The sequence below is a fragment of the Myotis myotis genome, unplaced genomic scaffold (assembly GCF_014108235.1).
Source record: "Myotis myotis isolate mMyoMyo1 unplaced genomic scaffold, mMyoMyo1.p scaffold_m19_p_3, whole genome shotgun sequence".
NCBI classification, from domain to species: domain Eukaryota; kingdom Metazoa; phylum Chordata; class Mammalia; order Chiroptera; family Vespertilionidae; genus Myotis; species Myotis myotis.
Window position 1 is genome coordinate 79782829 of NW_023416335.1, and position 19452 is coordinate 79802280.

Below are 19452 nucleotides of genomic sequence, written 5' to 3' on the forward strand. Positions count from 1 at the left end.
AAATAAGAATTTTATAATTATGAAGTTTAAAGTTGGAAACAAACAAGAGAAAAGAATTTCTAAATGAAGAGCAACTGTTTTATATAAGATAGTGTAATTAAAAACATTTTCTAAATATATGTAAAACACACATTTACTCACAGAGAGAAAAGTCCTTATTACCAACTGAATCTAAAAGCAATTTTAATTAGGGGATTGTTAATAAAGTATATGGATTATTCTAGCCTTCACTTTTCTTCCTTCCTCTACCTTTCTGTTAACTTGCTGGAATAATTCAATCTAGTACCAAACCCAAGAAACTATTTCCCTTCCATAGTTTCCTGTAACATCCCTACCAGTTTAAATCTGATTTGGTAAACTTAATTCAGTTTTCTATATAAAATTTAATGATGCACAAATAGAAGGGATTCAAATTTTGTCAATAATTTAAATTAGATTAGTAAGCAAAAGTGTGTTAAAAAAAAAAAAACCTGTAATTAAACACACAGTTGTAGTTTAAGGTTATCAAATGATCACATCATGCTTTTTTAATAAATTTTTCTCAAATACATGTATATGTTGAAGAATAAATTATAAGACCAAAGAGAAACTAAAGTGAGTTAAAGGATAATATTATACCCTAGTTGAAAATTTTGTCTAATCTTATCCTTAAAGCAAAGATTTATTCTATCTTCAGATATTACAAATCATACCTGAGGTTTACATTTAAAAATGCACCCCTTACTAACTTCCTACATCACCACTATTTGTATTTTGTGCTGAATTTAAGTTTAATGGCTCAAAATAGGTCTGGCCTGTGGTCAATTTATAATATGTGATAATAGTTTAACATTTTCTGATCCCTTTATAAATAAAATATCTGTTGTTTGCATGAAGATCTTTTTTTGGAAGGCAAACATTTTCCCAGATTGAAATAAGATTTCAATTTATATGCACACTGATTCTATAATCAGTGTGGTTTTAGCACTTCAATAAATAAGATTCACCATTTTTTAAATTCTTTAACTTTTTAAAAGTTATCTATTTTTTTAGTATTTAGAAAATTATATTCTTAACACAATAAACTACAAAAACTTCACATACCTGAGAGCTCTTCCCATGGTCTCGTAATTCATATCAGGTTTATTTTTGTGCTTCCCCCACAACCTGGATACTGCTTTAGAATCTACCAATTTAAAAATGCCTTTTTCTCTCTGGGTCCATTTGATATATTTAGGACAAGTAGCTTTGTCCTGGAGCAGTGCCAGTAAAAACTCCCAAAGATAAATTGTGTTTCCTGAAACAAAAGCGATTTCTTTGACCAAAATTTCATTTGAAAGTGCACAACAAAACACAACTAAAAGTTCCATCTGTAATTATACAAATACGTAATTCATTAGTATTGATAATATAACAATTACAATTTTGGGGCCTAATACAGATATTTTTTTATTGGCCCCACATAAGGTATCTCAACAGAGCAATCTTGCCAATTAGATTTGACATGGCTTAGGGAGAAAGCACTTTGGGATGATTTTTTCTTCAAATGTGGAAGCAGTTATTAAAATACTAGAACCCCAATACAATGTAATAAAATGTCTATAAACTGAAAACCTAACCTGGCTGAACTCTTCCAAAAGACTCATTATTATATGAATGAATGGATTATTTGGACAGGTGAGTGAACATCTTTTAAAAGGGATTTTTGGGCTACATTATTAACCATGCTCTTTACAGAAAATGGCAACTGTATCTCATAAGCATGTGACAGCAATAAGATCCATTTTAATATGTTAAGAAAGTTGGTAGTTTCTGCTTACAATATGCAGACATTTTAAAGCAATCTGAATGTTATTTGACCCATAAGTATTATAGGAAAATTACAATAGTACTTACCCTTCCCATCTTTGTTTTTCTTCTTCACAGATATGTTTGGTGTAGTGGCTGGAGAATCTGGTCGTGGTGGTTTAGTTTTTCTCCCTGAAAGCAGAACAGCTCTGCATAAATATCTACCCTCAGAAGTGGGAGTGGACAATTTAGCTATAAATGCTGTTTTGTCCTTTATCCTAAATTTTAAGTGCCACTTTATACACAGATCACATATATTGGTTTCTTTAAGTGCTATTTACTAAAAAAATAATTTGAGTAAAAACAACTTTAATGTAGGTTAGATCACAAATACATTGAAAATGATATTTTGTCTCATTTGTAAACATAAGGTTAAGTTAAAAATACTGCATCTTATCTTTGAGTTGACAATACTGACAGTGCTTTCTTAAAATTCAAGGGGAAATTCTTGATTCTGATAAAACTTGAGCTAAAAAAATCCATATAGGTTTCTAAGTTTTTTAAGGTAGAAAAAGCAGATTTTTAGCTTTTCTCTCTTTTAAATGTATTGCTGGGTCCATTTGATATATTTATGACAAGTAGCTTTGTTAGTTCTGCAAAGTTAGTTCTCAAATTGGAAACTTCCCCAAACTCTAGATATAAAAAATAAATGAAGCAAAATTTTGGTGAACCACAGTAAATTTTTTATTTTCCTATGTATTTTTAAACATCTCATTTTTCTACATATTTCTGTTTACAGCAAACAGACATTATTTTTATTTTTTTTTACTTTTTATTCTTATTTTATTTTTTTTAATTAAATCTTTATTGTTCAGATTATTACATTTGTTCCTCTTTTCTCCCCCCATAACTCCCCTCCTCCCAGTTCCCGCCCCACCCTCCACCCTCACTCCCACCCACTGTCCTCATCCATAGGTGCACGATTTTTGTCCAGTCTCTTCCCGCATCTCCCACACCCCTTTCCCCCCCAGGAATAGTCAGTCCATTCCCTTTCTATGTCCCTGATTCTATTATAATCAACAGTTCATTCTGTTCATCAGATTATTTATTCACTTGATTCTTAGATTCACTTGTTGATAGATGCATATTTGTTGTTCATAATTTGTATCTTTACCTTTTTCTTCCTCTTCCTCTTCTTAAAGGATACCTTTCAGCATTTCATATAATCCTGGTTTGGTGGTGATGAACTCCTTAAGCTTTTCCTTATCTGTGAAGCTCTTTATCTGACCTTCAATTCTGAATGATAGCTTTGCTGGGTAAAGTAATCTTGGTTGTAGGTTCTTGGTATTCATCACTTTGAATATTTCTTGCCCCTCCCTTCTGGCCTGCAAAGTTTCTGTTGAGAAATCAGCTGACAGTCGTATGGGTATCCCCTTGTAGGTAACTGAGTTTCTTTCTCTTGCTGCTTTTAAGATTCTCTCTTTGTCTTTTGCTCTTGGCATTTTAATTATGATGTGTCTTGGTGTGGTCCTCTTTGGATTCCTTTTGTTTGGGGTTCTCCACGCTTCTTGAACCTGTAAGTCCATTTCTTTCACCAGGTGGGGGAAGTTTTCTGTCATTATTTCTTCAAATAGGTTTTCAATATCTTGCTCTCTCTCATCTTCTGGCACCCCTATAATTCTGATGTTGGTACGCTTGAAGCTGTCCCAGAGGCTCCTTACACTATCCTCGCATTTTTGGATTCTTTTTTCATTCCGCCCCTCCGGTTGGGTGTTTTTTGCTTCCTTGCATTTCAAATCATTGACTTGATTCTTGCGCTCCTCTGGTCTGCTGTCGGGAGTCTGTATAATATTCGTTATTTCAGTCCGTGTATGCTTAATTTCTAGTTGGTTCCCCATCATAACATCGAGGGTCTCATTAGTTTTCTTGTAGATCTCATTAAGTTTATCGGCGGCTTCTAAACAGTTCTTGAGAGACCTTAAAAGTGTGGTTCTGAACTCTATATCTTCCATTGACAATTTTGTCCTGTTTCTTTGTCTCCGCATTTTGTTATGCTTTCTTGGTGCACCCCCTAGTGGTCTTTGTGCACAGTCTTGTAGTTAAGCCTTGATTGTTGTAGCTAATACCAGGGAGGGTTTGACCTCCAGGCCAAGTGGCTGTGAGAATCAGCTGTGTCTGCAGTGAGAGAACTTCTGTCCTCTAGGGAGGTGCTAATCTAGCCTTTGCCTGAGGCTATCCGGCAAATGCCTCTGTGCAGGGCTTGGGCGGGTCGCACAGGATCAACAGGGTGGGCCGGAGAGAGCAGTTATGGCGGCTCTCAGTCCTGTCCCCAGGGGCTCTGCCTCTCTGAGTCCCAGCAACCGCTGCAAACCTTGGAGAGAAAGCTGCACTCGCTCTGACCGAAGCCAGACAGTCCCGCTTCTCCCGTTTGAGTCTGGGTCCCTAAAGACTCGCCCATATCTGGAGCTCAGAGTCTGCGACTCCCTCCCGATTGAAAACGCCAACCGCGCCCTCCGCTGCCAGCCCACTCCGTGCACTCCGCACCTCAGAATTTGACTTCAGCACTGTGCCTCCTCTGTGTGTCCGTATGCGTTTCTCTTTCCTCCTAGTTGTCCAGACTTTATAGTTATCCATTATCCAATGCCTAAACATGTCCATTCCAAGAGTAGTATTAAACTGTATTTTGTGCAGCTTTAGTCTGGATCAACCAACTACCCTAAAGCCTTCTTGTAATCCTCTTTTGCCACTTATCTTGAATCACAATTGGCTGGCAATGTTGCCTGTGATTTAGGTGGAAATGATCAAGCTGTCTCATTCAGTATATGAGTAACAATAAAGATCAAGCATAATTAGATACTTTAGTTAGTACATCTTACTCCAGCATTCTTGAGGCTGACTCTCTCAAGGGTGAACATAAGTCAGAGAGAAGAGGGTCAAAAATGTCACTCTTCGGGACCCTTTTAAAACTACCAAATGTATAAATGTGGAACCTAGTCAGCCAGGTGTCTCGACTTCAATCACTGCAGACATCTGCAGAGAACCCATTCATGAGGCAGACACTTATGGCTGATTGTGTTAATGATAACAAGTATTAGAAGCCAAGAATTCTGTTAGCTCCTATCCCTATCACTCATTTTATGTTTCCTATTTACCTGTGTGTATTTTTCTGATAGATACCATTTTCTTTCTTTTTAAAATGCTTTTCTTGATTTCAGAGAGGAAGGGAGAGGAAGAGAGAGATAGAAACATCAATGATGACAGAATCAATGATCAGTTGCCTCCTGCATGCTTCTGACTGGGGATGGAGCCAGCAACCTGGGCATGTGCTCTAACTGGGAATCCAACTGTGACCTCCTGGTTTATGAATTGATGGTCAACCACTGAGCCACTCTGGTGGGGTTAGAATTTTTTTAATTGACTTTTTTTTAGAGAGGAAGGAGGGGAGAGAGAGAAAGAGAGAGAGAGAGACAGACAGACAGACAGACATGGATTGGTTGCCTCCTGCACGTGCCCCAACTGGGAGCGGGGATCAAACCTGGAACCCAGGTACGCACCTTTGACTGGGATTTGAACCCACCACCCTTCAGTGCAAGGGCTGATCCTTTAACCCCTGAAGCACACCAGTCAGTGCTCAACAGGGTTTTATTTGAGGAAATCCCATGCAGCCTGGTTTAAATGCATGATTTGCCAGAACAATTTTACAAGAGCTTCTGTCTGATGTCCCATGCCGGGAGCCGGTCCATCCTTGCTGTTTCAAGGGACCTGGCATATATGGCATACTGTTCTTAATATGATTGCTCACCTTCTTGGCACTATGTGTTTTAACCAAGGTCTCTGAGAAAGGTTGTTTCCCCAGGTAGGGATTTTCCCCTGAAGTTAGGGAGGGAATAAAACCTCTTAACTAAGTGCCAGGTGGGTAATTAATCACTTTAACTACGAACAATCATGCTTAAGCTACATAATCTTTACTCCCTGGAATGGAGATAAGAAACGCCCTAACCTTTGGAATAGAGATTGACAGGATTGGAATCAACTGGTATAAATACAGATGTAACACACAGAACTTAGAACACAGAACTTGGAACACAGAACTTAGAACACAGAACTTAGATCACAGAACTTAGAAGACAGAACCAAGAGAGACAGAACCTAGGCACAGAACCTACACAGAACGTTCTCTAGAGACAGAAGAACTTCGCTGGAGAGAACATGGCAAAAGATCCTGGACAGAAACTGGCCTCAGAACCTAGAGACAGAACCTAGCGAGAGAACATGGCAAAAGATCCTGGACTGAACCTGACTATAGAAATTGGCAAGAGAACCTGACTAGAACCTGGTAACTGAACCTGGCTGGAGAACCTGGACAGAACCTGGCTGGAGAACCTAGCGAGGGAACTTGGCTACAGAACCTGGCTGGAGAACCTGGAGAACCTAGCAAGAGAACATGGACACAGAACCTGGCTGGAGATCCTAAGCAGAACCTCTTCGCCGACTCAGTCCTCACCTATGGGGAACCCCTGGACCTGCTGGGGCTGGACCCCAGCAGTCCCAAAGTTATTGCTAGCCTGGGTCACTTTTATGTAATTTACTTGTTTGGGAAATCCTAAAGATATTGATAGCTTAAACCCTATATATATAAAAGGCTAATATGCAAAGTGTCCCCTTGGGAGTTTGACCGGGTGTTCAATTGCTTGCAGTGACATGTGCTGACCACCAGGGGGAGGCGCAGAATATGGAAGGTGACCAGCTGAAGCTGCGGGGCGCTGAGGGAGCAAGGGAAGGAGGAGGCGGGGAACATGATCGCCAGCCAGGCCTAGGGACCCTACCTGTGCATGGATTTCATGCACCAGGCCTCTAGTCTAATAGTAAACTTAGGTTAAGGCAAGCCTAGGATTATGAATTTTCGAAGGAAGAATTTCTTCACTCAGAGCCATAGCTTCCTTGATATCTGTCTGTGCCAATGGGCATATTGTTTTTCTCTTGAGGGTATAGGCTTTCAAGGACCCCAATTACATCCTGAGGTCTCTGTCCCAGACCCATCTTGCATTGGACCAAGACTTAAGCATCTGCCTCTACAAGGGCAATAAAACCCAATCCACCTAAATATCAAGACTGACATGTCCTTCTCAGCCCTTTACAGCCGTGGCAGTGCTAGCTCATTCTTACTGTTTTCATTTTCCTCTTAATTTAAAAAAAAAATAAATGTAATTTTTTAAAATAAATTGATTTCAGAGAGAAAGGGAGAGGGAGAGATAAAAACATCAATGCTGAGAGAGAATCAGTGATCCGCTGGCTCCTACATGCCCCCCACTGGGGATCAAGCCCACAACCCAGACATGTGCCCTGACCGGGAATTGAACCATGACCTCCTGGTTCATAGGTAGACACTCAACCACTGAACCAGCCGGGTTCCTCTTCATTTTTGTCTCTAGGAATTTTTCCTTCTTTTTCGTGAAGTTAGGTTACTTGGTAGCTGGTAGTGATGCCATTAACCGAGATATTAAACTTAAAATATGAAACAAATTGGAGCAGAATCAAGAATGAAATAAAATGGAAAGAGTGTTAGACTTTAAAATGTAAGAATGGTCCTAAAGTTAAAAATTCCCTTTAACACATTCTAACATTTTCTTCTTCAATTACTTACCTGCTGATGTCCAACTCGTATTTTTCCCATTGAAATCTTATATTGGAATTTATGCTGGTGGTTTCCAAACTATGTCCTATGGGAGTAAGCTGACCTGCCCCTATCTCCAAGCTCTTTCTGAGTGAGGGAAAGGGGGTTTAGATAAAAGATTGAGGCTTTTCTGTGAGATAGACCAAATATTTTAAATGTATAAAATAATCTAACTTTTTACAAAAGAAATCTAATGTGAAGAAATACCTCTTAGTTTATATTTAGTACCCTCAATTTCTTATGTAAGTTTTAATTGGTTTAGAAGTATCCTTAAACAAACATTATATTTAGATTCCACATCAAGACTTTATTGTTTCCCCAAACAAATTAACCACTCACCTTTCTTTCTCTTAGGTTGTTCTGGTGAGGAGGCTCCTGGTGAGTGTGCATATGTCTCTTGAACCTGCTGAGTTTCCATCACTTCAGGAATCCCATCTAATGTGACGGATACATGGGTGATTGGGGCAACAACAATGTCATCTTCAGATGAACTAAAAATATTATTATCTAATGGAAATAAATTATCATCAACTTTGTATTACAGATCAAAATAATTTCATAAAATAATTTTCTGTTTCTATAAAGAATAAAATAGAAATGAAATCTTTAAATCTATTCCCTGCTTTTTATTTCCTCTGCCTGAAATCAGATATCCTACACCAGTACAGGCTTGACAAAACTATTTCAATATCTCCCTTACTTGACTTCCTATCACCAATCTCTCTCGCTTCTCTTTTCCACTCTTCACAGTGCTATTAAAGTTATCTTCTGAAACCCAAGTCTGATCTCACCATATTCTTCTTCTCTATAAAAACTTTACACCAAAAATTAAAAAGAAAATTGACACAGCATGCCGTGTGAAGCTTCCCACAGTCTACCTTTCCAATTTATCTCCACTTCAGCTATACCAAAACATTTTTATCTACATCTGATTCTTTCTTATAGGTCTGTGTGTTTGGTTCAACCCACTCCTTCTACTTTGAATACCCTTTCCTGTTTCCTCTACCCTTTAAAAGCTTATTTGTCTTTTACAGCCAAGGTCAAAACTCTCCATCCATAAAGCCTTTCTATGGAGTTGTCAGCTAGAGTTCTCTCTCCTTTCAGAAAACATTGTTTTCTCTCTCTCATGACTTTTATTTTTGTTTTTTGTAGTTACTTACATAAATAACTGTTTTCAAAATTAAATTGTAAGACTGAGGAAAGAGGCAATATCTGTTCATTTGTATAAACACTATTGTCTAATGCACTGGTGTGCATAGAGAATATCCAGTAAACATCTTGAATTGATTTAGTGTTAATAGTTTTGAATTTAAGTACTTTCTTGTCAGAAAAGCCCAAGAGAAGATGAATTTAAAAGCAGATAGATCAGACTGTTTGTGGTGGGATGGTGCCCACCCACACACCATAGAGAACGTCGAGTGGCAGAGGTGGCGACATAAAATGGGGCAGATGGAGAACTTGGCTGAGAAAACAGATTTATAGGAACCTCTGAAGGTGAACTCGGCAACCGGAATTTGAAGTTTCACCACTCCCCCCGGACCCTTGCTGACATCCTGATGTCTGTGGTCATTAGTCACCCCTTGATTTTCCCCTTCCCTTGAAATAAAAGAAGCCAAATTCAGCACTTTCTCAAGTTGGTTCTTTAGGACCCTAGTCCGCCATCTTCTTTGCTTGCTGGCTTTCCACATAAACTCACTTTACTTTTTCCCTTGCTTCCCCCACAATAAATAAATAAAAGCAGACCAAATGCGGTAATGAATTTTATGCCATGAAGTGTTAGAAAACTTTTCAATGGATGTTTGCCTATTCACTAATAAATATCTATAGAGATCAATAAATAATAATAGCTTGGATCCTAAACTTCCTAATACTTTCACCAATGAGGTTAAGAGAAGAAATTCTGCATAATCTGCTATTTCACAACTACATAAATTACTTTTTATTCCTAAAGGCCTTACTTCCCAAATTAAAAGAAAAAAGTCTTGTTTAATTGCACACTTCTGCAAAGGTGCCTCAACTAGTGCTTTACCTTAAAATGTCCTTGGGACAGAAAAAGTATAAAGCATGGTCTCTGTTTTTTTAAAAATATTTTTCACCTAATAGAGATAGCAAGAATAACTTGTCAAAGTTTATAAACATGAACAACCATAACACATCACCACTCACTTATTCGTTTTTCATCCAGCATAGGGTCAGGAGAATCCATATTGAGGAGTGCCTCAGCAGCCTCAATAGTTTCAATTGTTTCATCTCCATTATGACAGGAAGCTTCAACTATAATACATTGAAAGAAAAGTAGAGTTAGTATAAGCTACCTGTTGCTCTATAAGCCATAGATTCTGATGTCTTGAACTAGGGTACAGTCACTTAATACTTAGGCTTATATACTCAATTTATATCAACATATAAATCTATATATAACTATTAAATACTTATCTATTTCTTTTTTAAAAATCTGTAAGATGTAAAAAAAAAAAAAAATCTGCAAGATGTGAGGCTTTTGGGTGAAAAGAAACAAGCTCTGGCTGGGTGGCTCAGTTGATTGGAGCATCATCCGGCACACCAAAATTGTTGTGAGTTCAATTCTCGGTCAGGGCACAACTGAGGTTACAGGTTTAATCCCTGGTCAAGGCAAGTCTGGGAGGCAACCAATCAAAGTTTCTCTTTTTCTTGGCTGGTGTGGCTCAGTGGATGAGCATCAACTATAAACCAGGAGGTCAAGGTTCGATTCCCAGTCAGTGGACATGTCCGGATTGCAGGCTTAGTCCCCCGTAAGGGGGATGCAGGAGGCCGCTAATTGATGAGTCTCTCTCATCATTGATGTTTCTATCTCTCGCTCCCTCTCCCTTCCTCTCTGAAATCAATAAAAATATATTTAAAATAAATAAATAAGATGAGGGACCTGGCCGGGTAGCTCAGTGGGTTAGAGCGTTGTCCCAATGCGCAAGGTTACAGGTTCCAACCTCGTCAGGGCACATACAAGAATCAACCAATGAATGCATAAGTGGAACAACAAATTAATGTCTGTCTGTCTCTTTCCCTTCCTCTCTAAAATCAATAAGCGAAAAAATTTTTAAAAGAATAAATAAGATGGGCATTGGACTTGATTAGAAAGGGTTTAGGAGAGCAGGCAAAAATCCCAGGTGTGCTACTAAACTAGTATGTCACTGGGTAAGGCATTTTGTTTCTGCAGACTCCATACCAGGGGTCCTCCAACTTTTTAAACAGGGGGCCAGTTCACTGTCCCTCAGACCATTGGAGGGCCGGACTATATTTAAAAAAAAACAAAACTATGAACAAATTCCTATGCACACTGCACATATCTTATTTTGAAGTAAAAAAACAAAATGGGAACAAATACAATATTTGTATTTGCATGTGGCCCGCGGGCCGTAGTTTGAGGACCCCTGCTCCATACTATAAAATTAGGTCCCTTTCACCTCTGACACTGATTCCAACACTTTTGGAATGAACTTAGGTCTCTGTTATTCTCTGACTCTTCTTTCATTCCTTTATAATTATAGTGAATTGCCACCATCTCCAAAAAGTTTTAGTCATAATCACATTATTGAAAATCATGGTACTTCTGGTACCATTCTTCTCTAGTGGGTACTGTAGAACACTAATTACCCCACTATTAATTTCTTAAGTTTTTCTTAATTTTAAGTGTTTTTCTTACTTTTTAAAAAATATTAAAATATAAGTGAAAATTTATCCAAGTACATGCTAGATAACTGACATTTCTTTGCATCCCAGACAGATGCCCCAAATAGTTGCACAATAAATCCCTGAATGGCTTTTAGCCCTTAACCTCTAGAGTCAGAACCAAGAAACTAAATAAAGAGCTACAAATGCCTTTTTTTCATGGATAAATTCAAGTTTCCTAAATGTGATAGTCATTATCCATAATCCCTTATACTGACTTGCTGAATTTCCCCCCTATAATTGTGATAAAAATTACATGTTAATTTTAAAAGTTTGAATATACATTTATATTCAGAACTTTCAGATTCAGAGTTGGACTGACAGTGTGTAACTCAATGAATATAAGCCTTTTAATTTTACATAAGGGTAAATAATAAATATAAACATAGTATTAGGAGCAAAAGTTCTTTTATCTCAATTAAATGAAAGAGATTACATATTTACACATTGTCCTCTTCCCATTCCTATTCAATCCAGAACAAGATCATTTTCTTTTTCATTACTAAGACTATAACCAGATTTCCAAGAAATTAGTAGCTCTGTAAAATTTAGCTTACGTTTTCATTAGATTATAATACTTATTACCCTAAATATTTCTTAAAGAGTTCACATTTTCTTTAGATTGAAGATCTTCAAGAATCTACAAAATGCTTACTTACTCTCAACTGGCAAAAATATTGAATGCCTATCACTTTTAACTGTGTTAGGAAATGTGGAAAATACAATAGTTTAAGATATGACCTTTTCCTTTTCTATTGGTAACTGATACTCAGATACTGTCTAAGGAAATAAGTGATTAATTTTATGGTGTAGAATAGACTGACTTTTGGGCACTCTGTATTGCTGTAGGTTAAGGGCTTCCTAAAAAGATGAGCTTAGACTAAGTCATTTACAATAGCTAGAATATAAGTACTTTAAGAGGAAAAGAAAGAAATTAAAACAAGAATAATAGTAGAAGGGAATGAGAATAAGTATTATGCATTTAAAGAAAATTAGCCTTGGCCAGGTGGCTCAGTTGGTTGAAGCATCGTCCTGTACACTAATAAATTGCGGGTTTAATTCTGGTCAGTGCACATATCTAGGTTGTGGGCTCAATCCCTGATAGGGGCGCCTATGGGAGGAAATCAATCAATGTTTCTCTTTCATACTGATGTATCTCTCTCTCTCAAAATATCAATAAATATATCCTCAGTTGAAGATAAAAGATAAAATTTTAAAAACAAGGCAAGTAGTCTATACCATTACAAAACAAAATATACAATTGCTAAAAATTATATAACAACAGATTAGTTAATTTGGCTTTTATACATCAACTAGGGGCCCACTGCATGAATTCGTGCACCTTGAAAGGAACTGTGGGCTGCGAGGCTGTGGTGGGCACAGGGACGCGTCTCAGCCCACCCTCCATGCCCCCGCCCAGTCCCTCTTGTCTGCTGGCAGACCCGCTCCCGCCGCCGCCACTCCCATGCGCTGACAGTGCCAGCCCTGCTCACAGCACAGAGCAATTGGGGCCGGCGTGAGCAGCAGGTGCTAGTGGGGCCAACACCATCAGTGGATGCAAGCAGTAGCTGCTGCCTCAGGAGCAGGGGGAGGTGGAGAAGTCACTCGAACCCGCTAATGGCGCCGATCGGGACCAGCGCTGGGCACCGGCAGTGGGTGCCAGCAGTAGTGCAGACAGTGGGTGTGAGCGGAAGCTCTGGCGCCAGCAGCAGGTGTGAGTGCAGGGTGGGTCTGCAGCATGTGGGAGCAAAGAATTTTCAGTAACCACCAGAGGCTCACCCCGATGAAGCGACTGGTGCCCTGCCTTGTTCAGGTGCCCCTGCTCACCTGCTCCACCATGCTGCCACAGCCAACACCCGCTATGTTCCGCGCACTACCTGGTGGTCAGCGCATGTCATAGCAACTGAGTGTTCAGTTGTTCCCCTGTTTGGTCTATTTGCATATTAGCCTTTTATTATATAGGACTACTATATAGGATTAATTTGGCTGACTGCCTTCCCAAGGGAAGAATCCCATGATGGAATGGAAGGGATGAACTGCTAAAGGAGCAGAAAGCTGGGATAATTCCTGAATGATGCATACAAAGAAGTTCAGCTCCTCTCAATTAGAAAAAAATTCCTAACAAAGAATATTTTCTTCCGTAAAAAAATGGCTAATGCTGCGAGTCCCCACAACCTGCAAAGCCAGAAGAGAAGCTCCTTCCAAATATGAGAAAAGTAACTGCGAAGTTCCAACCTTGTGGGTTTGGTTCCCTCCACTTTTATCTATGAACCCAAATATCTATAGGTCACATGGAGGTCAAAGAACAGGAAGATAGCCAATATAAAAAGAGGCAAGGATATCAGTCTAGCCTGGATTTTTCAAACAGCAATTCAACCCTTCATGGAGTCTTCCTCTAACAAAGGCTTTAAAGTTTTCCTCTTAAGGCAAGCAGTCACATTTCCGAATTACTACAGAAGGAACACTAGAGAACTTGAATAGATTTTTAAATTAAATTTATTGGAGTGATATTGGACATGACCATATAGGTTTCAGGTGTGGGTTTCTATGTTATGAGACCTGTATATTGCACCATCAAAGTAAAAATTTCTCCCATCACCAAATATTAGGACCCCCTTCCTCCCCACTTCCTCTGGCAACCACCACACTGTTTGTGTTCACAAGTTTCAGTTTTATATTCCACATGAATGAAATCATATGGTTCTTAGCATTTTCTGACTGACTTATTTCACTTAGCACAATATTCCCAAGGTCCATCCATGTTGTTGCAAATGGCAGTATTTCATCCTTTCTTATGGCTGAGAAGTATTCCATTGTGTATATTGTACCATAAACTCTTTATCCAGTTCTCTATAACAGGATTTTTTTTTAATTAAATATGGAATGTTTTATGAATTTGGATATCATCCTTGTGCAGGGGCCATGCTAATCTCCTCTGTATTGTTCCAATTTTAGTATATGTGTTGCAGAAGCAAGCACTATGCAAGACATTTTGGTTGTTTCCCTGTCTTCACCACCATGAATAATGCTGCAATGAACATAGGGGTGGATATATCTTTGTGAATACTTGATTTCTAGTTTTTCGGGTATATACCCAGAAGAGGGATTGCTGGGTCATATGATAGCTCTATTCTCAGTTTTTTCAGTAAACGCCAGACTGCTTTCCATAGTGATTGTACCAGTCTACATTCCCACCAGCAGTGAATGAGAGTTCCCTTTTTTCCACAACCTTTCCAATACTTGTTTGCAGGAAGCCGGTCCATCCTTGCTGCTTGACACAGTCACTGCAGGGAAGAAACATCTGCACAGCATATGTTTCAAGGGACCTGGTGTATATGGCATACCGTTCTTAATATGTTTGCTCCCCTTCTTAGCGCTATGTGTTTTAACCAAGGTCACCTCTCTGAGAAAGGTTATTTCCCCAGGTGGGGATTTTTTCCCTGGAGTTAGGGATTAACAGGACTAAGGAAGGGAATAAAACCCCTTAACTAAGTGCCAGGCAGGTAATTAATCACTTTAACTACGAACAATCACGCTTAAACTACATAATCTTTACTTAGGATAATCTCCTTCAGTTACAGTGGGGCCTTGACTTATGAGTTTAATTTGTTCCGTGACAGAGCTCGTAACTCAAATTATTCGTATGTCAAATCAAAAAGTGAATGAGTGAGACACGTGATGTTGGGCTGATGTTGTGGCGTTCACTGTGATGTTTGCTGTGCCAGCTAGCGGTGGGGTATCTGAAGCTGGCTCATAACCAGAATTTTAACACGCAACTCAAAGCAAAAAATCGGCCGAGAAACGGCTCATATCTCGAAAAACTCGTTAGTTGGGACACTCGTAAGTCAAGGCCCCACTGTACTTCCTTGTAGCTTAACAGAACAATAGAGTAGTGACCTTGGAATGGAGATAACAAACACCCTAACCTTTGGAATAGAATGGATAGGATTAAAATCATCAACTGGTATAAATACAGATGTAACAGGAGAATAAAGACAGAACCTGGCTGGAGAACCTGGCTAGAAAACCTGGCTAGGCTGCTGATCACATGAACGCTGTCCCCGTGTCATTCCTTCTTCACCGACTCCGTCCACACCTTTGGGAACCCTTGGACCTGCTGGGGTTGGACCCCAACACTTGTTATTGCTTATCTTGTTGATAATAGCCACTCTAACAGGTGTGAGGTGATATCTTGTCATTTTGATTTGCATTTCCCTAATTGCTAGTGAGGCTGAACATCTTTTCATATATCTAGTGGCTGTTTTTATGTCTTCTTCAGAGAGGTGTCTGTTCAGGTCCTCTGCCCATTTTTTTTACTGGGTTGTTTGGTGCTGAGTTTTATGAGTTCTTTTTTTATATATATAATTATTATTAGAATTTTATTTCATAACCTATAATTAAGAGTCTATGGTAATGGCATAGACAAATAGCAACACTTGGATTCATCTTCCTCAATATGATAATAATTGATAATTACACTTGCTAAGAAAACCAGAATTTAAAATAGCTTATTTCCCAACTTAGGACAAAACATTTTTCTATAAAAATTTTAAACTGCTCACTTCTAAAGGCTATAATTTCAGGTAAAAGCTAGATATTAATGATATTATTAAAACCAGGGTAGAAAATGGCTATATTTTATGAGGAAATTAAATATCATTTACATTTTTTTATTTAACTTTATAGTGTCTGTCATTAATTACCAACATTAACTTTTTATTTTAAAGAAAAAAAATTTAAGGTAATACTAATTTACCATTGGCTGGATGAATTATTTTAGGCTTCTCTCTCATTCTCCAGTGGGTTTGGTCATTTTTATTTTAAAAATACAAAATAGAAGTATTATGGCTTTTATTAATGTTTTTATACTCACTTTTTTACATTAATCAATCTAACATCTCATTCTAGTAATTCTTAATCAGTTATTGAGTTACATAAATTTATGCAATTTACTTGGATCAAATTACTGTTCTTCTTTCCAAATAAGGAAAACCTTCTCTCAAGTTTATTGGGCCACATTACCCACAAACATAAGCTCATGCTGCTTAAAATGCTTGATCATTACAATTCTAATTAAAATAGTCAGAAAGTAATTATCCTATAGTAAACATAATAGAATTTATTTTATGACTTTCTTCTAGGTGACTACAGATATTCTTCTAAGACATATTCTTCATATCTAATCATGAGACAAAAATCATTTTTAGCCATAATGATTAATGAAGGTAACCAATAATCTTATGAACATTATTGGCATATGATTCCTATTCCTCTCCTATTGTTCCCTCAAAAACACACAAAAAATGATACAATGCTAAGTATGTTTTATATGAATTCTATCACTCCATTTAAAAGATGAAAATTCTGATCTTTTAAAATAATAAACAAAGGGATGTCTGGCAATGTTTTGGTGATCTTCTTTTCCCTTCCTACACCTTCATACTCAATCCCTTGAAGGCTAAATTAATCCACTGGCTGCATTGGGTGGGGGTCACTCTGGTTTATATCTAAGGCACAGTAAAAAAACAGAACTGAGCCAGATATCTAAACCCAAGGGACCTCTAGCTGCATAAAGACTTCCAGGCTTTGGGTTGTCAAAGAATTGGGTTATCTTGAAATTTGAGATTTTATTCAAATAACACATTTTTGTGGAGCACACATACCTTTTGCCTTAATGTTTCCCAATGCATATTTATATCACTCCATATGAGTTCTTTATATATTTTGGAAATTAAACCTTTGTCAGAGCTGCTATTTGTAAATATTATCTCCCATATGGTTGGCTGCCTCTTGGTTTTGTTGTCAGTTTCTTTTCAAATATATATATTATTGATTTCAGAAAGGAAGGGAGAGGGAGAGAGAGATAGGAACATCAATGATGAGAATCATTGATCGGCTGCCTCATGCCCGCCCCCCACTGGGGATTGAGCCCATAACCTGGGCATGCGACCTGACTGGGAATTGAATCGTGACCTCCTGATTCATAGGTTGACGCCCAACCACTTAGCCACACCAGCCGGGCTTGTTGTCAGTTTCTATTGCTGTGCAGAAGCTTTTAGTTTGATATAGTTCCATTCATTTATTTTTGCCTTTACTTTCCTTGCCTTTGGGGTCAAGTTCATAAAATGTTCCCTACAACCAAGGTCCTTAAGTTTGGTATCTATATTTTCTTCTATGTAACTTATTGTTTCGGGTCTTTGATCCATTTTGAATTAATTTTTGTACATGGGGACAAACTGTAATCCAGTTTCATTTGTTTATATGTGGCTTTCCAGTTTTCCCAGCACCATTTATTGAAGAAACTATGTTTACTCCATTGTGTATTTCTGGCTCCTTTGTCAAAAATTACCTGTCCATATACATGTGGTTTATAGCTGGGCTCTCTTTTCTGTTCCACAGATCTGTGAGTCTGTTTTTCTGTCAATACCATGCTGTTTTGATTATCATAGCTGTGTAGTATAATTTGAAGTCAGGTAGCATGATATCTCCAGCTTCATTCTTTTTTCTCAGGATTGCATTGGCTATTCGAGGTCTTTTGTGGTTCCATACAAATCTGATGATTTCTCGTTCTATTTCTTTTAAAAAATGACATTGGGATTTTGATGAGGATTGCATTAAATATGTATTTTGCTTTGGGTAATATGGTCATTTTAACAATGTTGATTCTTCTAATCCACGAACACGGGATATTTTTCCATTTTGTTGTGTTTTTTTTAATCTCATTTAATAGTGTTTTTTAATTTTCAGTATATAGGTATTTCACGCTCTTTGTTAAGTTTATTCCTAGGTATTTTATTCTTTTGGCTGCAATTGCAAAAGGAATTGTTTGGTTTTTTTTCATTTCTTTTTCTGAAGTTTTATTGTTCGTATACAGAAAGGCAATGGATTTTCGCACATTGATGTTATACCCTGAAATTTGACTGTATTTGCTTATTTTTTTCTAGTAGGGCTACCAGAAAATAAAAGATAAAATGGCATACATCAATAATTACTTTGAAAGTAAATGGTTTGAAATCACCAATAAAGAGGCACAGAGTAGCAGAGTGGATCAAAAAACAAAACCCAACCACATGCTGCCTACAAGAGACACATCTAAGTTGCAAAGGTAGATTCAAAGTAAGAGGATGGAAGATGATTATCCAAGCAAATAACACCCACAAAAAAGCAGGTGTAGCTATAATTATATCTGACAAAATAGATTTCAAGATAACAAGAGACAAAGATGGACACTTTATAATGATAAGGGGGACACTACATCAAGAGAACATAACATTTCTTAATATATATGTACCTAACCAGGGAGCACCGAAATATATAAAACAACTACCCCCAGAATTAAAGGGAGAAACAGATCAAAACACAATTGTAGTTGGGAACCTTAATACTCCATTGATAGTTCTAGACAGATCAATCAAACAGAAAATTAATAAAGAAATATCAGCCTTAAATGAAACACCAGACCAAATAGACATAATTGACATTTACAGAACCTTTCATACCAAAACATCTAATTATACAGTCTTCTCCAGTGCACATGGAATATTATCAAGACTAGTCCATATGTTGTGTCACAAAACTGGCATCAACAAATTCAAGATTGAAATTATATCAAGCATATTCCCTAACCATGATGCCTTGAGATTAGAAATCAACTGCAAAAATGAAGTAAAGAAACCGACAAATACGTGGAAATTAAACAACATACTACTAAAAAATGACTTGGTCAAAGAAGAAATAAAGGATGAGATCAAAAGACATATAGAAACAGATGAGAATGACAATACAACATACCAAAACTTCTGGGATGCAGCAAAAGCAGAAATAAGAGGTAAGTTTATATCCTTCCAGAACTATCTCAAAAAGAAGAAAAAAAAAAAAAAAAGACAAGAAATCCCAAATAAACAACCTAACATCACATCTTAAAGAACTATAAAAAGAAGAATTAAAGCAACCCAAAGTCAGCAGAAGAAAGGTAATAATAAAAATTAGAGCAGAATTGAATAAAATAGAGAACAAAAAGACTACACAAAAAATTAATAAAACAAAGAGCTGGTTCTTTGATAAATTAATAAAATTGACAAGTCCCTGGCTACACTCATTAAGGAAAAAAGGGAAAAGACCCATATAAACAAAATCAGAAATGAGAGAAGTCTCCACAGACATCACAGATATACAAAGAATCATACTAGAATCTTATGAAAGATTATATGTCACCAAATTCAATAACCTGGAAGAAATGGATAAATTCCTAGAAATATATAACCTTCCTAGACTAAATCATGAAGAAATGGAAAATCTAAATAGAC

The 19452-nt window shown here is 37.5% G+C and overlaps 1 protein-coding gene and 1 non-coding gene across 18 annotated transcripts in view; both read right to left on the reverse strand.

Moving 5' to 3' along the window:
* ELF1 (E74 like ETS transcription factor 1) overlaps window positions 1-19452 on the reverse strand; it is a 143409-nt gene that overhangs the window by 9701 nt on the left and 114256 nt on the right. For 16 of the 17 annotated variants that reach the window (XM_036298544.1, XM_036298542.1, XM_036298545.1 and 13 more), the window contains 4 exons: window positions 9608-9715; window positions 7781-7948; window positions 1876-1959; window positions 1084-1276 (listed from right to left, as the gene is read on the reverse strand). In XM_036298544.1, the coding sequence (XP_036154437.1) occupies window positions 1084-1276; window positions 1876-1959; window positions 7781-7948; window positions 9608-9715 (553 nt within the window). The remainder of the gene's footprint in view (window positions 1-1083; window positions 1277-1875; window positions 1960-7780; window positions 7949-9607; window positions 9716-19452) is intronic. The other variant, XM_036298550.1, reaches the window with a different exon arrangement.
* LOC118652225 lies at window positions 14019-14125 on the reverse strand. The gene has a single exon (XR_004966492.1). It is a non-coding gene; the product is annotated as a U6 spliceosomal RNA (small nuclear RNA).